Genomic DNA, 27,921 nt, shown 5'->3' with positions numbered 1-27,921 from the left:
GGTTGGTTACCAAGGCCAATCATCTCACAAAAGGAAGAAAAAGTTGTCAAAATACACAGAGCACATCCAGGTAAACATTTAAAATTTATTAAACTTTTTGGTCAAAATAATTGAACAAGTATGTACAATCCCATTGTATTAGCTCTATTATGCATTTTAGGAACAAGGTCAAATTGAACCCTTTCATGACCCAGCAGTTCCATATTTCAAGATTTGCAAATAGTGTCACAACCAATATACAGTATAAGTTTTTTTCTTTTTTTTTTTCTTTTTTTAATTTAAACTTTATTTGTAGAACCTCAAAGTTAGTTGTACTTACTAGCTTACCGTGAACAAGAGTGGCACTCAATGGACAATAATTGAGGGTAAGAACAGACACTTTTACGTTTGCATACGTAGATCTGATTTAGTAATCATAATACACCTTCATTCCAATAAAAGTGGAGTGTAAACCACACTTCTTGTATTTGCTCTGGGAAGCTGAAGGGATCTCTGAGAACATCTAACTTGCAGGCACCTTTCCCAGAGCGCGATGCCCAGCTACCTGGCACTACCAGATGTGCTGAACAGCTTCAGGAGCAAATTTCTCACCCACGTTAGCCCAGGGTGAAAAAAGGTTGATGCATTTTAGGCCCCTTTGGAACAAAAAAAAAAGTACCTAAGGCTTTAAAAACCAAAACCAAAACAAAAACAACTAGCAAGAACAGTTATAACATAGTAACACCAGCTAGCAGCCTCAGTATTTTCTGACAGCCTGATGTCAGAACGTACTAAAATGTATTAAGCTGTGTTGCTGCTTGGCATAATCAAGAAACTTTTTATTGCTGGTTTCAACTGCAATGTGAAATACAAGATATTATGCCAAACATTTAAAATAAAGTGTATCTTCATGACAAGTACTAAAAAGGTTAAAAAACATAATGCACATAAGGTATGTCTCTACCTAACATTGAGAGGCATCAGATAAACTTAAATGTTTTGTTTTTTTTTTAATCTTCAAAGAAGAAAATCTGTTTTCCCTTCTGTGCAAGGTGGTCGCTTTCTATTAAGGCTGCGGACTTCTTTACACTAACCTCTTCCATCTCCTACTCTGTATACAAAAGTTGTTTTTACAAGAAAACCAGTGCAACTTAAACTAAATGACACTTCCAAGGAAACTCGAAATCTAGAATTCGAAATACTACACAAAAAAGTTTGTATTAGTCTGCTAGAAATCAGTGTGTTGGGACAAACGTTGTGAAAAAACCATCCTGATGGGCAGATCTGACAATCTCAGTACATGCAATAAAAAAAATAAAAAAGACTGAATACATACCTTCAGATTTAAAAACACTTTTTTTAGTTTGTAATTTTATTAAGTGGTTTACACCAGAAGGTGTGGCAATAGATACAACTGGTGAGTAAATATCCATGGAAACCTGTCTACCAACCCAACTCAAGACCTACCTAAGTGCTCCAAGGTAAAAACACCTAAGCCTAGATACAGGCCAGAGGAGGAATGTTTACAGGCATTAAGCACAATATATGTCTTGAAAGGCCCAAATATTACAGCAGAGAAAGAGCGCAAAAGATAGAAATTACATTTTTATGACTTTTTTGTTTTCTTCTTGGGTGTTAAATTTTTGGTCTATAAACTGGAAAGGAAGGCTCAGACTTCAATAAATACATTTGTTTTGAATATTGGCCTGATTGAGCACTGTCCATCAGTTCTGCTTCCAGAGGGTTTTCCTCAGAAAATTGCAACTGACACTCCCTAACCTCAGCGAAGGCAGAACCACACCGTGAAAGCAAAAACCAGGCCAGATCCTCTCCTTTACCTAAAGGGAAGTAAGTGCATCAATGTTCTTCACTGGTAGGACAACAAGGCCGTCTCTTTTACAGATAAACAACTGAGCTTAACTATGCAAGAAGACAACTCTGTCCTCAAGTCAGTCACCTTTAGTTAATTTTGTCCTGGAATATATACAAATTATTGGTGGCAGCTACAGCAATGATGTTCTCCATGGGATGCCATGCTGTATGAAGAATCTTCTTGTTGAAGTCCAGACTGTCAACATTTATTTCATCTTTCTTTCTTTTACCACCTGTACACACTTTGCGTGGCTTTAAGATGGCACGAGGTTTGCTGCTCTCCCTGGATGCTTCTAAAGTGATATCCCGCCGCGAGTTGCGGTCAAACATTCTGAAGAAGTTGTTGTAAGATCCAGTCATGATAGCACTGTTGAAAAACAGAAGAAAGGGAAATGTCGTTAGGCTTCCAGCAGGGGAATTCAATCCCTATCTTCCTCTCTCACCCGCGAGGCATCAGGTCAGATTTACCACCGCTATCTGGCACCCACTCCTTGTGTCTGATGTACACCTTTGCTCAGTTCTGCTGGGCATTTAGGACTGCTTCCACTCCCTCATTTTCTCTCCCAGGTGTTGCCCCTGGTCCGTGCCCCCTGCCAGTAAATCTCAGCAGCAGCCCTGGGCTTTGTTCATCTTAATGGAAGCAAAGCAGGCCTTCCTATTCCTACTATATCCCTTCACCCTGCAGCACCAGGAGCTACAGAGGAAGCACATGCATTGTAAACTACTTAATTTCATCAGACTGTCACAAACAAGTGCCTTCCTCTGCACTGTGCTCATGTTAATTATTAATTACTAAAAATTATTCTGAAGCAATAACATTAACCCCTCATGTGAGTCTCTGATGCAGCTTTTCAGAAACTCTCTGCGTAAAATATTGAATTAGTTTTTAAAAACACCTAACTTTCAATTACCAGTTTGTTTGTAGCTCCCAAGAAACACACTTGAAATTGAAGGTAAGCAGCTCATTCTTTTCTATGTTAAACACTAATCTCTACCACTTGAAATTGGAAAAGCTGCCACCCCATGTGTCTGCAGTCCCACATGTTGTTCAAAATCTGAATCACCTTAGCAAAACATTGTCAGCATATTTATCAACACACACTGTCTTCATGGCATTCCAAAATTAATGAGTAGGAGCAGGATGAGATGCTAATAACAGAAGACACAGACTACATGAGGGAACACAAGGAGAAAGGGTTTTTCCTTTTTCAATGGGAGGTAAGCAGAGACTGGCTGAAATTACTTGAAAAAAGCAGGAACAAGCATTAGGTTCTTTGCATTTTAGTTCAGTGAGAAACACCATTTTTTTAATGCATTTTCTACTAAATATTGGAAATGCAGGATTTTTTTGGTAAACCATTTGATACAGTATGATTTTTCTTTCCCCCTGAATAACTCAAAGCCACTTGCAAGTGAATACTGACAGCAGTGTTCTAATTCTATTTACTTAGAAAACTAATTCCTAAGTGGTGTGTTCCATGCACTCTCAACAGGACTCCAAAAGCAACGTAGGTTGGTTTTACTTCCTTCACTGATGCCCATACACACATCTTGACTTCTCTGGCCACTGCTTCCTTAGAAATTACATGATAGATGTTTCAGTATTAGGCCCAATCTTGCTTCAAAGCATGGCTCCTGTTACTGCCAAACCAAAACTCGTACACCTTTTCACTGAGCAGCTTGAAAGCATTTCATAGAAGGGCACAGGTTGGTAGGGACATAGAAGCTCATCTAGTGCCCATGTTTTGTAGCAGACAAGTCACCATCAGAGGCATTTCAGAAATACACAATCCTGCAATAAAAAGAAGAATTCCAATGGCAAGCCAACAAAAAGCATACAGATTTGCCATGGCCTTACCTATGGCTTCTGAAAACATTTTAGTATGCAGCCAGTGACAGGAAGCGTGCACAAGAAGTGTTTTGGTATTTGATGACAATGCTTCCACACTTTGCAAGCAAGATAAGCATTCCTGTTATTTGCAACAGATGTAAATCATTACCTAGCAGTTTTATCTTCTTTAGCCTACAGAAAATACTGAAAGATGTTTCAATTTGGAAAATAATGCATGGATGTTCTTGTAAATACTTTGAAAATAAAGCAGGGCTTGAACTGACCAGTTGACTGTACTGACAAACAAAAATTCATTCCTGCAACTGGAGAATGAAAAATTGAAGTCTTCTGGGGAAAATACAAACACCAACACACAACCACCAACAAAAGCAATCAAAAACACAACCGAAAAAACAACCCCACTGCAAAATACACACCATCAGCCCTTCCCCACCAAGAGCTGATCTGAATCAAAATAAAATCAAAACAACTCACCCATCAGAACCGTTCCAGCAGCACTCAAATTTGTCAAAGATGCAGTCATTTTCATACAGGGAACAAAGCTTGCTTCGAAGGTACTCATGAACCTTTTTGAAATATTTAGGTTGATGTTAGAGATTTAAAGAAGGAAAAACAGAAGATGATATTTAAGAAAACTTGAACATCATACTTGATATGTCTCTACAGGCCTGTTTTCCATGTTGAGATCCCACACTTTAACAGAAAGGTAGTCTCTTGTCATCATGTAGCGCCCGCTGTGGCTGAATTTTACATCAGATATTGATGATATTATTTCTGAAAAAAATGATCTGCTGCTAGGATCTTCAGGTTCTTCAAAAACTGCAGACAGAAGACAATTATAAATGAAACCAACACCAAGTTCTACAGCTTCCAGCATTTCCCAGTACTTCAACAACAACAAGCCAAGCAACTAGCTTCTTTTATCAAATGTTACTGTTTAAATTACTTTTTAAATAGTCTCTTTGAAATAACGTTACAATGTCTGGCAGCTGGCAGCCTGATGACCATCTCCAGCCTTCTCAACTGGAGGACAGCATCAGCAGCATAGACTCACAGGACTTTGGGATGAATCAGGAAAAAAGTTAAAAGCAAAACAACAAAAAACCCTCAGAAAACCAAAACACAGTCTGTGCGTGCAGTAAAAATACTGCAACTGATCTACAAGTTCTGCTGAAGAACAGACCTGCATGCATGACCCAAGTATTTTGAGATTGTTATACAACAAGCTTTTATTTAAATCTGAGTTGTACAATGCAAACTATTGAGAGGAAATAATAGTATCTACACTCGTAATGCAGCAGGTTTCAGGAAGCAGCAAAAGAAATGTGACTTAAACTTTAAGTCAATATTGAAGTCTATGCTCCAGGACACAAGCTATCCAGCACTATTTTTTTCCATTTTTGAATAGATCCTTTTAACAGGGTGTTATTCAGTTAAAAAAATAAAACGCTAGCATGTTTTAATGCAACACTAAGGCATAGCATTCTATGTGTCACACTGCAGAAGTATTTCCTTTCCTCAATAAATCCTTATCTTTACTGCAGAAAGCTTACCTGCAAGGATCACTAGGGTAAGATACCCCCATGAAAAGTAATGCTAGTGAACTCCCACTGCTACAGTACTGAAGAAGAAACAAGGGGCTGGGAGCTAAGCACCAACACCACTCATTCTGACTCCAACAGAAAAGCCTTCCTCACCTACCAGGTTTACATGTCTCAGCAAACTAAAAACCATTCGCCTTTCATCCTTGGAAACTCACCTTCAAACAGAGCATATTTTTAATATACTCTACCCTGTGTGCTGCAAATGGTCACAAAGTAAACGGATCATCCTCAGCAGCAGCCCAGTTACTAATGCACAAAGGTGAATAAACTGCCCTGAACTGGCATTCAATAAGCAGATACCTTTGAGAAGCACCAAGACTGAGTCTGGACAGAAGACAGGTCTCACTGGTGCCAAAAGCACTCGTTCCCATCAGTTTATGATGCATAAATGGGTAAACGGGAGCAGAGTCAGATGGTCAATTGTCTCATGCTACACTTCAGCTTGCTGATGGCCTAGAACAAGACAATTAAAATGTTCCATTCTACAAAACTACCACTCCTTACCTTGCGTGGTCTTTACTGATAAGCCGAACTTGGTTAGATTATGTAGAAGGGACCACCTATACATCCTATCTAAGCAAGAAACCCTTAAGGGCAGAGCACAGCTGCTTACATTTGGAATGCCTGTCGCAGAGGGCTGAGGAGCGCATGTCGCAGAGCCGAATGGTGCCTTTGCTGCTGCTGTACACAAACACGTGACAGTGGTGGGGGTGGAACTCTGCAGCCGTGATCACTTCAGTCAGCTCCTCCATGTTGGCAGGCTTAATATCTACAATATCTGGGAGGGTTTGGGTAAAGGTATGCAACGTCTCACGCCTGAATCATTTCTACTAAGTAACCATCTTGAAAGATGTTAAAAGCACAGCAGAGAAAACTGGGGCAAATATATTAGCTGCTACTGTCAGCAACCTACGCAAAGTAGCTTTTTATTTACATAACAATTTTTAAAAGGAAAAGAAAAAGGAGTAAGAGTCTGTCCCAACAATGGAACTAGCCTCCAAAGCCCAGCATCAGCACCCAAGACGACTTAAAATCAAGCTCACAGGTGGAAGTTTCAGCCTCCTCTCAGACCTCCTTTTCAACACATTGTATTGAACACTGTACATTATTTACTTAAAGCCTTAGAAAACTTGTAAATCATTTTTTTTTAAATACATAATATTTCTGTAACATCAGTTTTGTTGCAGATTTGACAATATAGGATGTACTATTACAGTTTTGGTCTGCTAAAAGATCCAGAAATTATTTCTACAGTTAGCAATACCATTTGGTATGGAAAAATAACTGTTTTCAAGAGAAATGTTATTTTAGACAGTTAAGAGACCTTAAGCTTTGGAAAGAAGCATCTACTTCTCAAGTCTTTTTGCTCACATTAAAGTACAGACTAAACTCAATAAATAAAGGGTGCTTCCAAAATTCAAGCCATCTATGGTATTCCTGCTGGCAGTTTTCCAATGAAAGAATGCTTGCACTTGAAGATGACTGAGACCATTCTGAAAGCTGTGTTCACTACATTAAACCTCTACATTTTTAAATCCTGCAGTTTAATCCCCTGATTCAAACACTACTATAATTAGTAAAATTAAGATAATTCTCTTCAGCACACAACTTACATGTGCCCAAGTGTTCACAGAAGATTTTAAAAAAGGATACTAAAACTTCTATCTGTGATTTCTAAATGCCATAGGTTAATTCTTAGGTCATCTGCTGAAAGGTATGTTTCATGATCGCTATTTACTGAAATAGAGTTTATATGATAAGTATGTGCATTTGCAAATATCCTTCTGGGACTTGCTTCTACCATTAGGTCCATGGGTTTCAGTATTGGCACCTGAAACATAAAAGAACAATCAACTTGGGCATAAAACTGATTTCAGATTCAAAATATGTTAATTATTTGCACCCCACCTATTTCTGTTTTAATTTACTGACATCCTCCCCCAAGTTCTGCCGCAGGAATCTAAATTCCTACAATAAATTCCTACAGCCACCCCATACCACGAAGTTAACAAACTGGGGTTGCAGCCCCGTGAGCTATGAGATGTGCAATAGAACACTGTCTAATGACAAACACCAACAGCTGAACTTAGATTTCCTGTTTTCTAAAAATCAATTAAGTTCCAAATACCTTTCAATCTGTGGAACAAGAATTGTACTAAAACAGGCCATGAATGCAGACCTGACCCTCTGACTTCTGCAGAAGTTACCTGTCACAAACAGGAGCTCTGTGCTGCATCCATCAGGACAGTGGTGTATGTCTATAACGAAGGTGATCATTGAAACAAGTGCTTAAAAATGACCACTGTTCCTTAAGGACTGCTCAGGTGCTTGGTAACAGAAGATAAAGAAAATGCCCAAGGTGTTCACTGAGCAGTCAGTGCCATTTCAGGATCAGAAACGCTCTGCAGTCACAACTAGTTGATATAAAATATGACATGTGTATCACAGGTAAGTGGATCAAGCTTCTCTCTGGCTCCTTCAGCAGCCTGCTCTGTCACTGATCAGCATGCAAACAGGTTAAGATTGCCTGTGGCTGCCCTGTGTTGTTTGCTGGACTGTATGTACTGGAACATTACCTTACATCACCCAACCAAGGAAGAAATTACGGCACTGGTTCAGGGTAATTTCTCTTCCTTCAACAAGAAACAAATTAAACCAAAAGTGCTGTAATTGTTTTCACTATATTTGTATCTCACAGTCTGCTTAGATCATAAATGGTTATTATTAAAATTAATTCGTTGCTGCTTACTAGGCAATCATTCTAAGTGACCACGGGTGTCCTGGCCCTTCAGTTGTGAAATCAAGAATGTGAATCAGCAGGACTTGTGTTAGAAATGACACTGCATCTACACACAGGATGCACACACTAAGTGCTGCCTCTCCTACTGGTCTACCTCATTAGAAACAAATGGAGGTTCTTCTGTAATGAGGTATGGAAGCAATCCCCCTAAGAGGCCAAGGTACGTACGCTCCAGATCTCTAAGCTGGTCATTCAGACATGGAGGTGTAACTCTCTGGGAGGTTTTCCTCCTTCAGACCATCTTTTCTCTGTTCATTCCATCACATTTTCTTTTGAGGTGCCAGATTTGCTGCCTTCCTCTCCCAAAAGGCAACAGAACTAGAAAGATAACTTTTAAAAGAGGTTCTTGCTTTTTGTTGCTCTCCCTCATTCAGCCTAATGATTCCTAAATATACTGTGCATTTAAAACAGACACGAATGTACTCATTGGGTGATGCAGCCAACAGAACTGTCCCAGCTGTGCTTTGGACTTTCCATGCTCTAGATAGGTTCTCTACTTCGACATAAATGCAAGGCTGGAGAAGCCCAAATTTCATCTCTGCTTATTTCCAGCCAAGGCATTTTATAATTGGTTTCCTTGGCTTTAGACATCTTAGCTGGCACACTCCATCAGACAGTGGCTCCCACTGGCTAAGTAAAAGATACTTCCTAAAAGAAATGGGTAATCCTTCCCAGCATGACAATGAGTTGTACTGGTGATCACCTGCATTTTCACTTCAATAGTCAGTTTAACAAAAGCAAGAAAAAAACAAACAAACAAAAAACCAAGACAAAACCACAACAGTATAGATCCTAAAGGTGTCAAGAGTGGCACTAGAGAGCCTCGGTTCAATTCCTACTTATAGCAACAACATCAGAGATTGAAAATCCCCTGCCCCCATAACTGTTTTGCTTGAGCTCCTGCTTTGAATGGCCTTACATCTGGAGCACCAACCTTGCCATTACATCACCATGAAACTGGAAAACACCAAGGCTAGAGAAGTATTCATTAGGCTTTCCAAATGCCCCAAACTGACCTCTAACTAAAACACCTCCTGTAGACTACCCAGCACTCTGTTTAAATATATCAGTCCTGTTCTTGAAAGTAAGAACAACATTATGAATATGAGTACAATATAAAAATTAAGTTACCAATACAAAGGCACTCTTTCTTAAATTCACAATGGCACACGCTTTAAGCCAAACAGAATACCCTTACCTGCCAGTTTCACAGGGAACTGCCAATAAATCTCTTTTTCTACAATTGAATTACACTGAGTTGGATAAATGCTATCTCCAAGAAGATATTTTGAGAATTTTTGATTTCAAGTCTATTTAAAGTATAGTAAGATTCTAAAACAGCAAGAAGAACAAAACAAGAACCAACCTACTGCAAGGAAATATTGTAGTTATGGACCAAATTTTTTTTTTTTTTTCCACATTTCAGTTGACAACCTTGGTAATATAAAGGTAAAGAAGTACATGCAAAAAGATATTTAAAGTCAAAGAGCAGAAACATACCCGTAGTGCTGTGATTTTGAAAGGATCCCTAAGTCTTCCATCTTCATCTTTTAAATTATAGCCTTCGGCTCTTTTATCCCTTTCACTTATTTTCCATAATTTAATAGTTTTATCTAAAAATCAACAGAAATTCACATCCTTGAGAACGAATCAAATTCCAAAATTAAATCCCTAAGACTGGGGGTGAGCAGAGCATGTTACTCATCTCTCTACATTTCTACTGCTTGCAACAGAGGGGATCCCACTGGAGTCCTTCAAACGACATAACACAAAACGCAGTGCTCTCAGCACAGATGTGAAGAACTCTGCCTTTGGATACATTAGTTAGCAAAATTAGTGCATTAAAAAAAAACAAAAAGCATGCACTTATGGGGCGTGGATGGGAAATACATCAAAGTATCAGTAAAAAGAAGGACCAGCAGGTTTCATTTTAACTCTAATGTAACATTCAGTTTAAAAAAACCTACAAGTTTCTGCATGACCAATAAAGAAGACAGCTTACCATCCATCTAATGCCCCTTTGCAAGGGACATGCTGATCACAACTCAGCAGTGAGCCCTGTACTGCTACCTAAGTGGTTTTAAACAGACAAATGCTAAGGAAATAAAACAATCATTTAAGATGACACAGTTGAAAGGCTGCTTTGAGTCTAGCAAGACTTAGATCAAAGTAGATTAACTTAATTTCCCAGTCCAGTAGACAGAAGTCATTCCTGCTTTGAAGTTTTGTGTAGCAGCACGTACGTAAGAGCACTTAAGAACAAGGCTAAAGGAGATCCAAAACCTTAGGAACAAGTGCATGTGCCAACAAAAGCAAGGTGTGGTTTCTTCATGCCCAGCTCTGCACTAGATTTACAACTTGCTCCATGATGCATCAAAATGAAACAGTCCTAATGTTCATGGCACTGATCATCTCAGTAATACGTGTAAGCACTAATCAAATAATGGAAGAAAAAATACAGTGAATAAAAACTGTACAAATATATTCCTGCAGTGGCTGCTGTCATTTAAGCCATGAGCTCCTCAAAAGCACACATGTTTTGGAACCAGAGAGGCAAGAAGAGTATTGAAACCATAGCATTTCAGTTCCAATTAGTATTATTCAAAATTGATCTGGCATCATCAAAAATTGAATTTCAAAATTACTGTGATCAAATTAAGACAAATTCAGACTTTTGCTATGGTTCTGCATACTGGCAGCCCTATTATAAAGAATCCACATAAAAAGCAGAGCAGCAGGGTGTGTGAACTGATGGCATGGGCAGCATATCCCAGAACACAGCTGTGCAATGACGTCTGTTCCGTTGCTGCTAGGTTACCTCTAAGTTTGTAAGTCACTAATTGACAGGGTATTATAAGCAAAACAGTGCTGCACACAATTGGAGAAGACATGAGAACCACCCCAAAACACTCCAGAAAAACCCCACAAGTGGATCATTGGTGAGACAATATTCAAGTGACACACAATAGGTACTTTTTGCAAAAATAAAGTGTTCTTACCATTTGTAGACAGCAGGAAATGAGCAGCATTCTGTTGTGGTAACCACCTAATTTTATTAATTTTTTCCTCAATTTCTAGACTTTTCAAGTAGTCAAACTCAGGTTCATGACTCTGGAAGGTACTGTAAACATTATATTCTCCCCTAGAATGAGGACGGCTTTTATTCTGTAAGGAAACATAATATTTCTTGAAGCTGATGTTACCCAGATCATTAGGAGTTGTACATACAAAGTAAGGACTAGAAATTGTCAATTAGGAGGTAACTTTGTTACAAGGGGTCTTGATGAATTTGGTATCTTTACTGTAAAATATCTTCACAATAATTATGTGCAGACTTCCTTTTTAAAAATATACTTTTAAATGTACATATTTGTTGACTCTTTTGAGAGCACCTGGAAGAGGCATGCTGCCTGCACTGCTGCTCCCAGGCACCTTCAACACAACTGGAGCAGAAATCAGTTACATCCTACATCCTAAACCACAAAATCCATGCGTTTCTTTTCTGCACCTCACCAAACTCATTCCCCTAATTAACATAATATGGACATCGTACAGGGTTTTCAGGCTGGCAAATAAATGTAGGAGGATGCAGTACATGGTGTAATTATATATGATTTTATAAAAACATGACTACACAAAGTTACTCTGTCATATAAGCATTAGATCTAGCTCCTCTCTGGCTCATTTTAGAATGTGCTGTATCCAGGAGTGGTATCAAGGCTTATCATTAAGCTTTGACAACATTTCTCATTATAAAAATCCACAGGCTGGAACGGAATGACAGTATTTTCATCTCAGGCTTTTCATGCTGCACATCACAATACAGCACAGACATTGTAAGTACACAAAAAACTCTTCCTCTCACAGAGCCAGGGAACAACTCTGCACCATTCTCATTTGTAGATGCAGTACCAAGGAACAGAGATCAAAGTCACAAGTACCTGTGGATGTGTCCTATCAGATTTGAGGAAACTGTTGTGGGGATCTTTAAATAAGTTAGCATCAGATAGAGATTCCTGTTTGGATTTCAGCTTGAAGAGCTGCAGAGCCCCAATCTTCTGACAATACAAACTCCCCAAAACACAAAGAAATCTCTCACATTAGAGGAAGCAACTCACTTGTTTCCAAAGGCAGCTAAGAAATCAGTTGCCCAGAAAAGTCCGCAAAGGCAACCTTTTTGTTCTGATGCTTCCTTCTATTTCCATGCTTTACTGTGCAATTTTGAGAAGGTTTTCAGTTGTTTTTTTGTCCCTCCCCCTCAATATCTAACAAGTATGAAGTTAGTTAATTCTGAGACTCGCTTTTTCTCCCCGTCATTTAACTTTTAGGCATTTTAGATAGGATCCTCTCTACTTTTAGTTATCTCCATTACTTACCTAACCACCCATGTTTTGGTCAGGCTGTCCTGTCTGGTACAAGGCACTGGTCTCACTATGTTCCAACCAAGTGTGTGAGTAACATCAGTTTCTTGGAACTGATGTAATGCCCTGTGAGTTCAGGGCACAGTGCCCAATATTTCAGCCTGCATTCCCAACACAAAGCCTATGTGAAATCTTACAACTATCTTCAGTTGTTATTACACAGTCAAAAAAATTACATGGTTTAAAAAAACAGTTGTGAAATTTTATTAAGTTTGCAGTATTATATACTTATTTGGTTTAGATTTGCCTTCCTCCACTCCAGGAATTGTGTAGTTTTCTACATGGCAGGAGAACGAATGGAGTGTCACATCCATCCCTTCCCTGCAGCCCACGTTCTCCCAAATATTGCAATGTGAGAAGGGTGACTGGTGTAATGCTAAGAGGAAGTGACGTGACAGCTGGGTTCTGACTTACAGAACAACTAAGCACAAAACCAATAATAGTTCCACTCCAAACAAGTGTCAAAAAGATAGAGATCCTGAACAGGCGGCCACTTCTGACCTTGGTCTCTGTGCCTTAGTTAAGTCTATCCAGCAGACTAAATGATAAATGAGCAATGAGCCGTCTAGGTGTAGCAGTGTAACATTTCAGCAGCTTTTTCAGCAATAGTATTTTTATTTCACCACCTCTCAAAACCCTACAATAAAACTGATGAACCATCTTTGGTAAAATGTTTTATGAACAGCATCACAGTGAGGATGAAACATGAAATACTGGACTGCTCATTCATTAAGCATTATTCAAATCATACAGTGAAAAGTGGAATTCTGCTTTAAAAAAAGCACCTTGAGATCAGTACACTTTGTGCACAAACTGAAACAAAACTCCACAATCAATTCCAGTATTTCCAAAGCAGGAAAAGGCTCAAATTCTCATCAGCTCTTCCAAGCAGAGGATAAACACACTCCTTGGTGGTGGGCAACAACTGCCAGGTGGAATGCTGATGTAAGATTTCTATGAGACATGACAAGGCATGAAAACTGTTTGGCAGCAAAAAGCTTCATTTGTCAGGATTCAGCACACGCTTCCAATGCAAGCTTTTCCCCAGGATGTGAATAGCCTGGTAAGATACCTGCACTGGGGAATGGCCAGAGCACAGCACAGCATTAGCACACAAGTGAGCAGCACTGCACCGCTGTCTGAAGATGTGCAGCTAGGAGGGAGGGCTCTTCTCAGCCTCAGGACTAGAAATGCCCACATTTTCCCACTGACATCAGATGCCTAATTCTTCAATTTTTGAACTATCACATGCTGATGTCCTTGAAGCTTAACGCATACTTTTTCCTTACAAGCTTGTTTTCTTATATTAATTTCAAAAGAAATAGAATGCATCTTAGATCAACCTACACATAAGGCTTAGGAGAATGTCCAATGGCAATTCAACATTTACAATGCAGAGAATAACAGTTACATATGAGGAATTCACTGTACTTTTGGGATGGTTTTTTCAAAGCAATGAAGGACTGAAACCACCACCAAGCTGACCTCCCAGATTCAGCATAGGGTAGACAGACAGATAGATGGCTAACATTGGGTTTCCTAAGCAGTCTATCCAGTCACATAACCCTTGCAGCATGAGCAGATGAAGTGAGACTGTGCAACACAAGAGCAGTGTAGTAACAGCACTTTTGTTTTTCATGTCACTGACCTCTTGTTCCCTTTGAAATATAACCACTCTGCCACCTTTGTCTCCTGTTGCAAGAAGATCACCAGAGTAATTAAATTCAACTGTTGAAATAATATCAGCTGTAAACAGAACAGAAATAAAATAGCACTGTAATGTGTAAAGCAAATCAAGATGTTTCAAGACTTGAAAACAAAACAAAATTCCAATTTGCATTAATGCAACAGCCCGAATAATTGATTTACATCATTAGTATCCAGAAATTGTTTCAAACCCCATCAAAATGCATCCATTTACTATTTAAAACATTCTCTCACTTCTCCATGTTTTGAGCTCAAGAGCCTTCAATCACAAGAGAGAACCCAAACTGTATTCTACACATCTCCAGTAAGCACTGGCACACATAAGGGAGCTGTGCCTGCACAGAGCTTCCCAAAGTGGTCCACCTGCAGTCAGTTCAGAGCAGCTCTGCAGCTTACACTGGTCAAAGCCATGCTGGTACAGGCCTGCCCCTCCCCGAGCTCACTACTGATGCACTTTGTTCAGGAACCTGAATTGGCCAAAGAAAAAAAAATAACAAAAAAAAAAGTCTGCTAATTAAGCCTACTGAGCCAACATCAGCATTTACACAACAAACAAGAGGCAAGGATGACAGCAGCTGAAGGAACAGACAGCAAAAGAAAGTTCTGCAGGACCTCCAGGTTAGAGTGCCTTAGGCTCCCTTAGAACCAAACCTGAGAAAAGCAGCAGTATTTACCACTACAGGCCACGACCTCTGAAGGAGGCAGTAAAGAAATAACTGCCATTAAAGGATCTCTAATGGACCTACAGGTTTTAGGTATACAGGAACAGCAACAAAAGCTACTCACCATAAGGACAGCACACGAACACCAGAGCCATGCTGGTGCTCACCAGCCATGTAAGAATTTTGTTGTATTATGCAGGTAGAATAAACTGTAAGATTTGAAATACCTGCTGTCATTCAGTTCAGAGTTGCACTCTGAGACTGATGGAAACCACATCCCTGCACTGATTCTGGTGTGCCAACTTTTAAGTTCCTTAGAATAATGCCCACTCTTATGAGGAAGGTGACTAGACATCTGATCAGTTTTCTCAGTTTATCATTCCTATTTCTCTTTAATTAACAGATCCTAGAAACAGGTTGTTTTTCTAGTGCACAGAGATCTTTGTTTACTTGCTTTGAAAACAATAATAATCTTCCTACAGATTTATTCCAGCCTTCAGAAATCACACTACTACCTTGCTCCAGATATGCCTACTTTCCTATATTCACCTTTAAAACATAACAGAAAGATTTGATTTTGGTTAAAGCCTGGATGGTTGCCAGCGCCATGTCCTCAGCCCCAAAACAAGAGAACAAACCCCACACAGCCCATGCTTAACCCTCCACTTTCCCTCAATTCATCTCGTTAACCTTGTTAAAACTGATGATAAAGCTATTTCTAAGCAGTCTCCCTATGACAGCTTCTCCACTCACAGGGGATCCTCACCTGCCATGTGCTGCCTGGATGTGAGGTGGTGGTCACTAACAAGTCTACAGAGCAGACAGAGCTCTTTCCTAACCCGGCCCTGCACTGATGGCCAATCCCTGGTACGTGGCTAATTGCCTTCCAACAGACTGCAATGAAAACAAGAAGCCTTGAACGATCTTTCCCCTGAATTTAGAGCAATAAATAATTTCAGAAAACAGCATACAGCTAAAAGGTTAATTAGCACTACAAGACCTCTTACCTCAGAAGTTGCCTTACAATTACAAGCTCCTAGTAGCACATATTGATAAAAACAAAAGATATGCACACATACCAGTGAATATATGTGCATTTTTTATACATACATACACACACCTTAGACCTTGTTTAGTAGTACAATGTGTTTAATTCAGAAGTTACTTATTGCTGTCACCATAAAGATGCGCTCTGTCATACTATACCCACACACTGGGCACAGCAGTAACAACTTACATGCACTTCTCAGCACCAAAACAAGGACTAAAACACCGGGAATTTAAACAGTCATACAGAATCTGTCAATTCACACACAGTCTCTCTCTGTTCCTCTCCTTGAAAGGAAGAGGACTCATTATGGGTACACCAGAGCCAGGCCAGGCTGCTGGCCCTGCCCTCCCTGCACTGCACACCTCCCAGCCCACCCTGGTGATAGTTTCAGCTCTAGTCAGTCACCATAATGCACACGTTACCTTGTGTCGTTTTAATTCTTTAATTTACTTTGTCAGCACTCCAATAAGGCCATGCTGTCAGGCTGATCCACCACTTTCCTTTTCCAAAGCTTGCCACCTTTTCAGATGTACCACTTTGCACAGCAGGTACATGCAGGCTGCACACAGCTGGGCCATGCTCAGCTCTCTGGTCCTTTGGAACTTTTCTCTTTCTTGAGAAGAAAGCAACCTTAAGTAAGGCCCTTCCAAAACGACGTGCATCATGGATGCACATGGCAATTATGAAAATATTTCAAAGTCAACCTATTCTTCCTGCATGAAAACGGGGGGAAATGATAGGCAAGGATGCTGATTCAATGTCAAGAAAAACCAACTCAAAACTCACAGCCAAACAACCCCCAAACTAATTGAAACCCACAAACAAAAAACTCCTCTCTGCATCCACTGCTAATATTACCATTGGCCACTAATGCTGATCTATGTTAATTATTTCCACAATTACATGTTTACTTTGCGCCCAATGGATGTTTGATTGTCTGAATGTATAAATTACAAGCTATTACAGGCTGGCTGGCTATGAGGCTTTCTAGTTACAAATACCAAATATCACAACACAGCAAAGAGCTCTGCACTAAGATGGCAAAGCCAGCACGTGCTGAACCAGCTGCAAGTGTAGCCCTAAACTCTACACCAAGACTGACAGCAGAGCTCGAATAAAATGACCTGAATAGCAATTTCATGGCATTTTCAGCACTCTAAAGTAACCCTAAAGTAACATTTCAGTATCACAACACCTGAAAGCTGCTCTAGCACAGACTGCTTTTACCTTTCAGACATCTATACTAGCAGAAACAAATCATAGCATGGCCTGGGTTGCAAAGGCCCACAGTGCTCATCCAGTTCCAACCCCCTGCTGTGTGCAGGTCGCCAACCAGCAGCCCAGGCTGCCCAGAGCCACATCCAGCCTGGCCTTGGATGCCTGCAGGGATGGGGCATCCACAGCCTCCTTGGGCAACCTGCTCCAACCACTCCTTAACAAACCCAATTACTTCAAAGCTGTGCAAAACACTTCTCTTTATGGTTTCAGAAAAGAAATAAACTATCAATAACTTCTCCCATGTATACTACCAAAGGGCATTCTAAACTGTTTGCTCAAAATACACTGTGCACTATTTTTTTACTATAACATACATAACAAGTCAAAAAAAATTAGTCTGACAGCAATTATTTACTTGATGTGTTACCTATCCCAATGCAACCTTGAGTTCCTTTACATTAAGCACTGTGGAAACATGACGAAACAAACTGGAACAGTACGGTTTTTGCTGAAGAACAAGGAGAAGAGGGTAAACCAGACAGTTCACACAATGCCAGTGCAGAATATCACTCTTTCCTAACTGGAAAATTAGTCTGAAACTTTAAATCCACACTGAAACAGTATGGAACAAATTTACTGCAAAGATGCTTGACAGAAACAGGGGGAGGAGCAAACCTGTACTCCTTTGAGCCACGAAGAAAAGCAAGATGTCCCAGTAAAGCTGCACATCTGTCCAGCAATACTTCCTTACAGCCATGAAAAACTAACGTTTGCTTTCACTTCTGGGAACAAGTTCTAACTTAGCTATGGTCTGCAGAGCAGGGAACTCCCAGTTGTTTCCAAAGCCAGGAAGCCAAAAGGAGCGTGGGGTGAGAACTGCTGGCAGCTGGAGTCTGATTCTGTCAAATCCTCACATCTAAAAGCACTGAGCACTTCCATGGGTGCTGCATGACCTCCAAACATGCTAGAAGGCTAAAAATACCCCTCTCTATAATAACACAGTGGGAACCATTCTCAGCGGATCAGGTGACTTTATCACAAGCCTTAACAGAAGTTCCAAACTTCAGTATAAATACTCCATGCCTTTTATCTTTACTGCTTATCATTAACCTCTTTCACAACCCCCTGCCTTAAGCCTGTTGTAGTTCTATAAAATCAGGCCTCCAAATCTTGGGCTGCTACACTGGGAGTGAAGGTGGATGGGATGTCAGAGGGCAGCTTTTGTTACACTTCTGAGAGGAGAGCAAGCTTGGGCTCACAAACTAATTTAATCCTACAAAGGAATCATACTATGTATTTCTGACACTGATACCAACGCCTGGGCTGTTTAGACATCTAAACTGGATGTCTAAAATTAGCCACCATGAACTTCTCTAAGCTGGCTGCATAGTGCTGCTCCTGTTAAAAACAGAAAACTTCTACTGCTCCTAAAACTGAAAACCAAGACAGTTAGCTTATAGCCCATGGTATATGAATGGTTGTACAGCAGGAGACCTTGCTTGGCACTAACACTAATGAGGCACAAGCAGCGTCAACCTCTCCCATTCTTAAAAGCTATTCAAAGACTCTTGGCAAAATCCTGCTCCTCGCACTTAATGGACAATCACAGAATCATAGTATGGTTTAGGTTGGAGGGGACCTTAAAGTCACCCAGTCCCAATCCCCTGGCCATGGCAGGGCTGCCACGCACTGTGCCAGGCTGCCAGAGCCACATCCAGCCTGGCTGTGATTGCCTCCAAGATGGGGCACCCACAACTTCTCTGGAAAACCTGTTCCAGTGCCTCACCACCCCCTGAGTAAAACATTTCTTCCTAACATCTAACCCAGATCTCCCCTCTTTTAGTTTAAAGCCACCCCCCATGTCCTGCCACTACCAGATCATGTAAAAAGTCACTCTCCCTCTTGTTTATACACTCTCTTCAAGGCTACAATGAGTTCTCCCCAGAGCCTTCTCTTCTCCAAGACAAACAATCCCAGTTTCCTCAACCTTTCTTCATAGGAGAGATGCTCCAGCCCTCTGATCATTTTCGTGGTCCTTCTCTGGTCCTGCGCCAACAGTTCCACATCCCTCCTGTACCAAAGGCTTGGAAAAGTACTCCAGATGGGGCCTCAGAAGTGAAACAGCTCTATTTTCAATCATTACCTAAAAAGGAGGCTGATTTAACTTCTAAGGGATCTTAATCATTAATCTTTGGGAAAATTTAAGTAACACAGCTTCAAATTCAACTAAGAGAGTGAAAGAAATGGCAGCAGATCTGCATCCTGTCCTCCTCCTCCTGAAAAATATTATACTACAAATCTTCGTCCATGATCTGTTCCGAGATCCAAAGAATCAACTGTTGTAAGGGACTGCGACACTGAAAAGGCTCAGGCTCTGAGAGGAAGTGACTGGACCTGGACCAAAGCCAGACAGCTGGCATGAACCATAAAGGAGATTGTAAGAGGAAATGAAACACAGGCAGAACACTTCTGTGCTTGAAATCAAGACCAAGGTGACACACCTGCTGCCCCTGGGCCCATTATTCCAGACAGACTTCAGTACAACAGCTGAAGGGAGTTGCTGGAGTCATCATATAGTCTCTCACAGTTGATGGGAATGAAACGGAGAGCACAGAAGGGGATAAGTACAGGCTACGTGCTCCTAACCCAACTTGGAATCAGAAGGTGGGATGTCCCAGTAATGTGCTGAACTGTAAGATGAGCAGAATGAGCAGAAATTTCTTTTGCAACAGGTAGCGACAATACAACTACTGAAAGATACAGCCAGGGCTAGGCAGAGAGCAGCTGAATGAAGAATCAAGCAGATTAGCAAAGGAAACAAAATGCATGGAGATGCACTAGAGGGAACAATAATTAAATGGAAAAAAAAAAAGAAAGAGTAAATGTAAAGACAAGCGCTCATTAAACTGTTAGCAAAAATAATTAAAAAACAAAATTCTATCCAAACCTAGCAAGTTACAGAAGCACAGTGCCTTCCAAGTGTAAAGTTTACCAGTTCTTCACCTTCAGATGGTTACAGGTATGCCAAAGGAAAAGCACAGATCTGCCAGCAAGGTTCTAACCAGCCTGTCCTCCATCTGCTGAGGCAGCCAAGTGCCAGCAGAGCTTTGGCCACTGCAGGTTTCTGGTCACTGACTTCTACCCGCAGCATCACCTCTTTTTTCCTGTACCTTTAACTGATTTGCTTCTGGCTGCATAGAAATTCTTCATGCTATGGCTGTAAGAAAAGTCACTGAAAAAGATTAATATCACTCTGCAGTTAGGATGGCCCAGGACTGGTACAGCTGTTATTGTAATGTCTAAGCTCGCCTAACATATTTCCCAGCATTGTTCCTTAGTTTAAGATTTGATAGAAATCTGATTTCTATCTCTGAATTACATGGAAAGGAAAGCCAAACCTTGCAGCTATCGACATTCATTTGAAATATACAGAGATACTAAAAATAACCCATGTTTCAGAATATGCTATTTTTAGACTCTATGTTCAGATTTCCACTTCTGTGATTGATTTGAGAGCACACAAAGGTGAGATGTATTGGGGTCGGGAGAACACCACAAGGGTAGCATCGTTTTGCTCACACCAAGTTTCTTCCAGCTTACTTTGCGCTGTCCTCCTGTATCCACCAGGTTTAACCACTTTTTCTTTTGTAATTAACAACTTGCAAAATGGCTTGAACTGCCTTAAATAGCAAGCAGAATTTCACTTAGTTCAAAGTCAGTCTCCTTTTTGAACTAATTTACATCATTGAACAGATGACCAAGAGCTCGAGCAGGACACCCAGGCTGCTGCAGTGGCTTGGCCAGCAAGGACAGTCTGTAGCTTCTTCTCAATGAACCTGGCTGTAAAGTCGTATCAGAAACGGGTTAAGGTGCATGTGGTTGCCTTGATGTGAGAACACAAAGCAAGGGTGAAGCAGCAGCAAGATCAAGTTGTAGTAAAGCTGAAGTTCAGTAAGATGGAAATGAACTTTACCTTTATGCTTGCCAAGGCCTATGCCTTTTCTTACAAAGGAATGAAAGTTCACGCAGACACACGTATACACCTCCATCAGGAGTCAAATTTTGATAACACAGTAAAGATAACAGAGTCAAATTCATTGTTAAACATGTTAGTTGGCAGGATAGATTCTCTTTCCCACGCATACACAAAACATTACTCGATGAGATCACTTCAATGAAGACTGAAGATTGAATGGAACTTATTTTTTCCATTATTTTTATTTCTTAAATATAGTTAGTCACTTGTAAATCTAGACATCCTCACCATAAGCAGCCATACTGCAAAGCCTATGAGAGAGAAGTGAATGATTCAGATAACTAGGAATCTCCAGAAGTTCTCTGACGTGCCATTTCTCACACAACATCCCACTGCATTCATTACTCACACAATCAGATAGTGCAACTGACTTTCCAGAGGCTTAATGCCTTGTTTTTATGGTTGGCTGATAGAGCTGGAATTCAAAAGAGTGCTTATTATTAAATACTACTGTCTGATAACAACGTTTTTAAGGAATAGTGTATTGTGGAATAAAAAGAGAAGATAAATTCTTGGTCCCAGGGTTGTATGAAAGAACACGAGACAGAAGTGTTTACCTGAAGCACTCAGACTGCTCTCTCCAGAGGAGAAAGGGCTCAGGTCAGAACTGGCAACAAAAGCGTTTAACATGGACAGAGAAAATAAACCCACCATAAAAGCACTTCCCAATGCTGATTTCATGTAACTGTATACAGAGCACCCTACACAACACAACAAGGAGGGAAGAACAAAACCTTTGGTCACTGCAGAGTGCTCACTGCAGTGCTTCTGGGGGCAGACACACAGCGAAGCAGTGAGGATCAAGGCAAGAGCACTACTGTGTGCCAGTGCTAACCAGGCAGAAGTGCTTAATGCTCTGGGCAGAGCAGAAGAGCAGGCATGGGAAGCTGCCTCTGCACCTCGTGGCAAAACATCTTTTCAAGGAAAAAAAAACAACAAACTAACAACACACAAAAAGCTGAAAAAGCCAACTTCCTGCCCCATTCCAGCAGTAAGTGACCTCCTCAGGCAGAACCACTTATTTAGGATTAAAAGAAACAATGCAGACGGCTTAATGACAACTCCCTATTGGATTTTCCAATTCTTACAGAAAAAGGGCCTTAGAGATAATGACCAAATTTGTCATTTACTCTGTGCAATGTTACCCAGATGTCAATCAGACTGTAGCTCTTTTGGAACATACAAAAATAAAGTGCAAAATCGTGCTGGGATTAGCTTTAAAAACATCAACAACAGGCCAGTCAAATTCCTGAACATTTTAAAACCACCATCCGTGAAGACAACTGAAGACCAAGAATGTTCTGAAAGCACTCACATCAGGACTTGAGAGCTGTGCCTGAGCTCTGCAACGAGGCTCAGGAGAAGCACAGCACCATGCTGAACGCAGGGTAACAACGTCAATTACTACCTGGGTCATTTCAAACCAGCGGTTTTCTTTGATCTTTAAATGCAGATAAAGTTTTCAGTGAGCAGAAAACCCTGGTGTATGTTATTCTGTTGTATTGGAGGTCAGCGATGATTCTTAGGTCAAATGACAACTTTTGTTTTTTGGAAGAGCTGAAGCACTGCTCATGTGAAATACCCTATAAAGGTTCATCTCCAAGTTAATAACTGAGAGCTCCTGTCCATTCCAAAAGGGCACTGCGTACAGCATGTATCTGCACAACTCAGTGCTACGCTCAGCTCCTTCTAATGAGATTTCCAGTAGAACAGAACAGATGAAGACTTCAGCTAATGAGACTCCAACAGGAAAGCATGAGTACTGCTCTCTGTGGAGCAGCCGTACCTCAATGCTGCTTACATCCCAAAACAGGAACATATACACATCTTACTGGCCCCAAACTGAAAAGGCATTTACAGAAGGGGAGAGTTCATCACAATCCAAAGAAACCACACAGACTGATCCGGGGGATGGAGAGGGGCAGAAGCTAGAAGCAAAACTCCAAGAAATCCTGGTGTCGATAACAGGAAACCCAAGACCTCCACAGCACACAGGTTCACATTCCTTCACAGACACTTCAAGTGCTTCCAACCTGTCACCAGCACAGGTCAATTAGGAAGACTTATAGTGACACTATAAATATATGTGTATATATATACATATACTCTGCTAATTACATCCAGAAGCAGCCATTAGTTATATGCAGCACATCTGTCCCAATGGAATTTGGGAATATCTGAACATTGTTTAAATAACTGTTTCATATTTTGCTTAACAAAACAAAGCAAAAAAAAAAAACCCAAAACCAACCTAACCCCCTCAAACCCACCCACAATATTCCTGAGCATGCAGAACAAATTAAACTCTGACATCTCAAAATCAGTTAGGCCTTGACTAGCACGAAGTAAATAACTGAAGCCTACATTAAGAAAGCCGATTTCTACCACAAAAGGTAACCCAAGAACACACAGTCCCACAGTCAGTCAGTATGGCTTTATAGCCACATGCTGTTACAGTAACAACCAGATTACAAACACACTTTTAGACTGTTTTATTTCTCTTCCCCAGAAAGACAGACCATGTGGCCATCCCCAGCACCAACCCCTCAGTTCAGTATCTGCTTTTGATCCAACTCTCCTCCTAGAATCAAATCAAGCTTTCCTACTTTAGAAAACTACATATTTCCAAAACCCATGTTTTCCTGATCTTTCTGTATGACCAATCTGACCATTTCAAACACTGCTCTTCTACTGCATTTACACAGAGCACTGCACAGATTTCAGACATTGCTCACTGAAGAAACTGGTTCCAGACACAGAAGGCATAGGAGAAAGTGATCTTCTACACTGATGACTTTAGAAAAAAAATCTTGTGAACGGAGATGGCACAGCACAGCAAAGTGCTATACCCAGTACTTTCATTAAGGCAATACATTTGAGACAACTCCTGAGTATAAAATGTATTCTAGAATTGCACTTCAAAAGGAAGCGAAATTCTGGTTAAGTTGCTTGACTATCAGGCATCTGAATTTCTACTACTGAATGAGCTATCTGCAAGAACAGCTCGGAAAGAAGCCTGCATTTACTGCATCAGACAGCTGCTTCATGCTGTCATGTTCAGACCTCCTTCACAGAGATAACTTTTCACAAAACGGGGCAGAAGAATTACAAAAGTTCAGTTTTCCCCATCACAAATACTTCCATGGAACTCACAGTGGTTATGTGCAGTACTTGCAGTGAGGCTATCCCAGGTCAGTCAGAGCACACCCAATGCATTCAGATGTGAGTTTGGTAAAAGATGCTAGAAAAAAATGAGTAATTAATAGCTATTCCTACAGCTGTGACCAACTATTTAGCAACTGAATTCAATTCTCAAATTCAATTGTCTTCAGTCAAATTCAGGCAATTATTAGCGAATAAACTGCACACTGCACTTAATTCCAATTTCAGGACAAAATCTAACAGGAAACTAAACAAAACCAGAGCACAAAATATGGACTTTACGTCACAAAATCTTTAAGTAGTTCTCATATTCCAGTTGGAAAACAAAACTGACACTAATTCTGATAAAAACAGGTAAAGAATCATTACTTTTATTAATTGCCTTATGAAGGAAATAAAAACTCCTTATAAATGATAGTTCCACACAACCTGCAGTCCTCAGACCAGAAAAAGCTGCACTAATAAGGTAAGTTTGGGAAAAGTCAGAACAGAAGCACTGAGCATTAGCATCCCTACTTGCTCTCTGCATTTCCAGTCACTCAAAACAAGCTCTCTCCTCTCACAAAGAGCTCAGCCTTGGTGAGATGTCTCATTGCTAACGTTCAGTTCCTCTTTGAAGAATCCTGTTATGCATTTAAATAATTAACTGGGTTTAAGGCATCCTGGTATTTCAAAACCCAGAGCTCTCCAGATCTGCACAAACTTGTGTTGCTCAGTTGCAGGCTGGGAAGCAAGGTGCTCAGAGCTGCTTCACTCAACAGGAAGAAGTGACTTTTAGTCGCACAGATTGATGCTAAGAAAATAAAGAACCATTCGGGAAAAGTTTGTAAAAGCCACTCAAGTACATTTTGAAAAGAACTTGGGGAACTTTAGAATGATACTACATGGTGAAAGTAGGCTTAGTACAACAAAAACAACTGCCTGAGCTGACCGTGAGCTCCTTGAGCAGCTTAAGCCTATCCCTCCCAGAGCTGCTATTTGAATGGAATGCCCAAACAAGTGGCATGATAACAAAAACATTGTCTGCTTTATTGCCTTGTAGCAGACAGTAAGAGAAAACATTTACTGCACTCAGAAGACTCCAAAGCCAAAGAAGACAAAGCTTTGGGACTGCAACCTTTTCCACTCAATACAGACATTTCAACGCACCTAGTAACAGTCATAATAACAGCCCAGAATGATGTTTCACACAGGTTACACACCCTTTTTAGAAAAGGGAGCGTCTCCAACCACAGCAGTTCGAACACAGAAAATTTAACAGGCAAAAAAAAAACCAAAAACCCAACAACCAACACCTCCCCGCTGAACCTCAGCAACACCTCACATCATCTCCACACAACGCTCCCTGCACACAAAAGGCTTTTTATTTCTTCCTCATCGCCAGCCACACTTTGCACAGGTCTAGGAGCCAAGAGGCAGGGTCCTTCTCCTTCCCTTCCCCTTCCCCATCCCTTCCCCTTCCCCATCCATTCCCCTTCCCCATCCCCTTCCCCTTCCCCTTAGATCTGTGCTGGGGCTGCTGGGTGTGCAGAGACACGGCAGCAGGCAGCAGCAGCAGGCAGCGGCTCCGCTCGGCGATCCCGCTGTGAGCGCAGAGCCGCTCAGCCCCGCCGCTCCTCCCGCCCCACCTGCGGTTCCGCCCGCCCCAGCTCTCCGCTTCCCCCGACGCACAGCGGATGCCGCCCCGCCCGCCCCGCCATGCCGCGCCGTTCCGCAGCACGGAGCGCTCCGCTGGCGGACGGCCGCCCCGCCGCTTCCTCACCTTCCGCCACGTCCTCGTCCACGGCTCCCTTCACTTGCGAGAAGCACCACTGGAAGTCGTTGCCGTTACCGCCGCCTCCTGCCACCCCTGCGGAGGGAACGGAGCGCGGCGTGAGGAGGCGGCGGCCCGCCCGGCACCGGCACCAGGCCTCGCCCCGCGCTGCCCCCTCGGCGCCGGAGCGCTGCCCCCCCGCCCCCGGGGCCCGGCCCGGCCCGGCTCGCGGCACGGAGCCGCCCGGGATCCGCCTCACCTGCCATGTCGCGCGGTGGCGGCGGGGGAGGCGCCGTCCGGGAGCGGGCGGGAACGAACCGCCACAGCGAGCTGCCGCCGCGGGAGGGCTCGGGGTTTCAAAATGGCGCCCATTGCCGGTCGGCCTCAGCCGGTGACGTCAGCAGCCGGCTGGCCTCGGGGCGGGGCGGCGGGAGGAGGAGAGGAGGGCGGGGCGGGGGAGGAGGAGGAGGATGTCCGTATCCTTCGGTATCTTTAGTGATGACCCGGATGAGGGCACTGAGCGCGCCCTCAGGAAGTTTGCGGGTGCCACCAAGTTGGCTGGAATGGAAGTGTGGATCTGCTGGGGGTAGCGAGGCCCTGCAGAGGATCTGGACAGGATGGAGAGCTGGGCTGAAGCCAATGGATGAGCTTCAACAAGGCCAAGAGCCGGGTCCTGCGCTTTGGCTGCAGCAACCCCAGGCAGCGCTACAGGCTGGGGGCGGAGTGGCTGGAAGATGCGTAGAGGAAATGAAGCTGGGGGTGTTGATTGATGCTGGGATAACGTGAGCCAGCAGCGTGCCTGGGTGGCCGAGAAGGCCAATGGCATCCTGGCCTGCTTCAGAAGCAGCATGGCCAGCAGGAGCAGGGCAGTGATCATCCCCTGTACTCAGCTCTGGTGAGGCCGCACCTCACTGTGTCCGGTTTTGGGCCCCTCGCTGCATTGTGAGACATTGAGGCCCTGGAGCGTGTTCAAAGAAGGGCAACAAAGCTGGTGAGGGGTCTGGAGCACAGGCCTTATGAGGAGCGGCTGAGGGAGCTGGGATTGTTCAGTCTGGAGAAGAGGAGGCGCAGGGGAGACATCATTGCTCTCTATAACTACCTGAAGGGAGGTTGTAGTGAGCTGGGGGTCGACCTCTTCTCTTGTATAACAGTGATAGAACTAGAGGGAATGGCCTCCAGATGCACCAGGGAGATTCAGGCTGGACGTTAGGAAATGGTACTTCTCTGAAAGAGTAGTCAGGCACTGGAATGGGCTGCCCAGGGAGCGATGGAGTCACCGACCCTGGAGGTGTTCAAGGAACGTTTGGATGTTGTGTTGAGGGACGTGGTTTAGTGAGAGCTATTGGCGATCGGGGGATGGTTGCACTGGGTGATCTTGCAGGTCTTTTCCAACCTTGGTGATTCTGTGATTCTGTGAGGAAAACAATGGCTGGTGCTGCACCCCCAACTGACCCTCCCTGGAGAGGCCATCCTTCTCAGCCTATTGCCGTTACCTGGGGCAGAGGCTGACGCGCTGCAACTTCATTTTAGGTATTAGTAGAGAAATTGGTGTGTGGATGTTTTTTTTTTTTTCTTTTTTTTTTTTTCTGCGCATGGATGTGCTTTTGGGATGAATTAGATGCCTTTATATGCTATAAATCAATGGATATATGTAATTTGAGTAAACTGAAATTACAATAGTTGATAATTAAGTTAGCCTTCTGAAATAGATGTGTGTGTCTGTTCATTTTCTAATGAGCGAGGAGTCAGCCTCTGCCCCAGGTAACAGCAGTAGGATGAGAGGTCATGGCCTCACGTTGCACCT

The 27,921-nt window shown here is 42.1% G+C and overlaps 1 protein-coding gene across 3 annotated transcripts; it reads right to left on the bottom strand.

Moving 5' to 3' along the window:
• Positions 1-65: 65 nt before the first annotated feature.
• On the bottom strand, positions 66-26,533 carry PPP2R2D (protein phosphatase 2 regulatory subunit Bdelta). 3 transcript variants are annotated; one of them, XM_031597296.2, is made up of 10 exons: positions 26,377-26,533; positions 26,127-26,213; positions 14,177-14,274; positions 11,107-11,272; positions 9,608-9,720; positions 6,961-7,138; positions 5,921-6,085; positions 4,353-4,522; positions 4,178-4,269; positions 66-2,218 (listed from the first exon to the last, which is right to left on the bottom strand). In XM_031597296.2, exons 1-10 carry the CDS (start codon positions 26,381-26,383, stop codon positions 1,939-1,941), a joined length of 1,356 nt encoding a protein of 451 aa, XP_031453156.1. In that variant the 5' UTR covers positions 26,384-26,533; the 3' UTR covers positions 66-1,938. The 3 variants fall into 3 exon arrangements, with proteins under 3 accessions (XP_031453156.1, XP_090001823.1, XP_031453157.1); XM_090145697.1 differs by lacking the exons at positions 9,608-9,720; positions 11,107-11,272; positions 14,177-14,274 and having other exon boundaries at positions 26,377-26,519; XM_031597297.2 differs by lacking the exons at positions 9,608-9,720; positions 14,177-14,274; positions 26,127-26,213; positions 26,377-26,533 and having other exon boundaries at positions 11,107-11,233.
• Between the last annotated feature and the right edge of the window lie 1,388 nt (positions 26,534-27,921).

This window comes from Phasianus colchicus, chromosome 8 (genome assembly GCF_987193195.1).
Source record: "Phasianus colchicus chromosome 8, bPhaCol1.hap1.1, whole genome shotgun sequence".
In the NCBI taxonomy this organism is placed as follows: domain Eukaryota; kingdom Metazoa; phylum Chordata; class Aves; order Galliformes; family Phasianidae; genus Phasianus; species Phasianus colchicus.
This window is presented reverse-complemented; position numbering and strand designations above follow the sequence as displayed.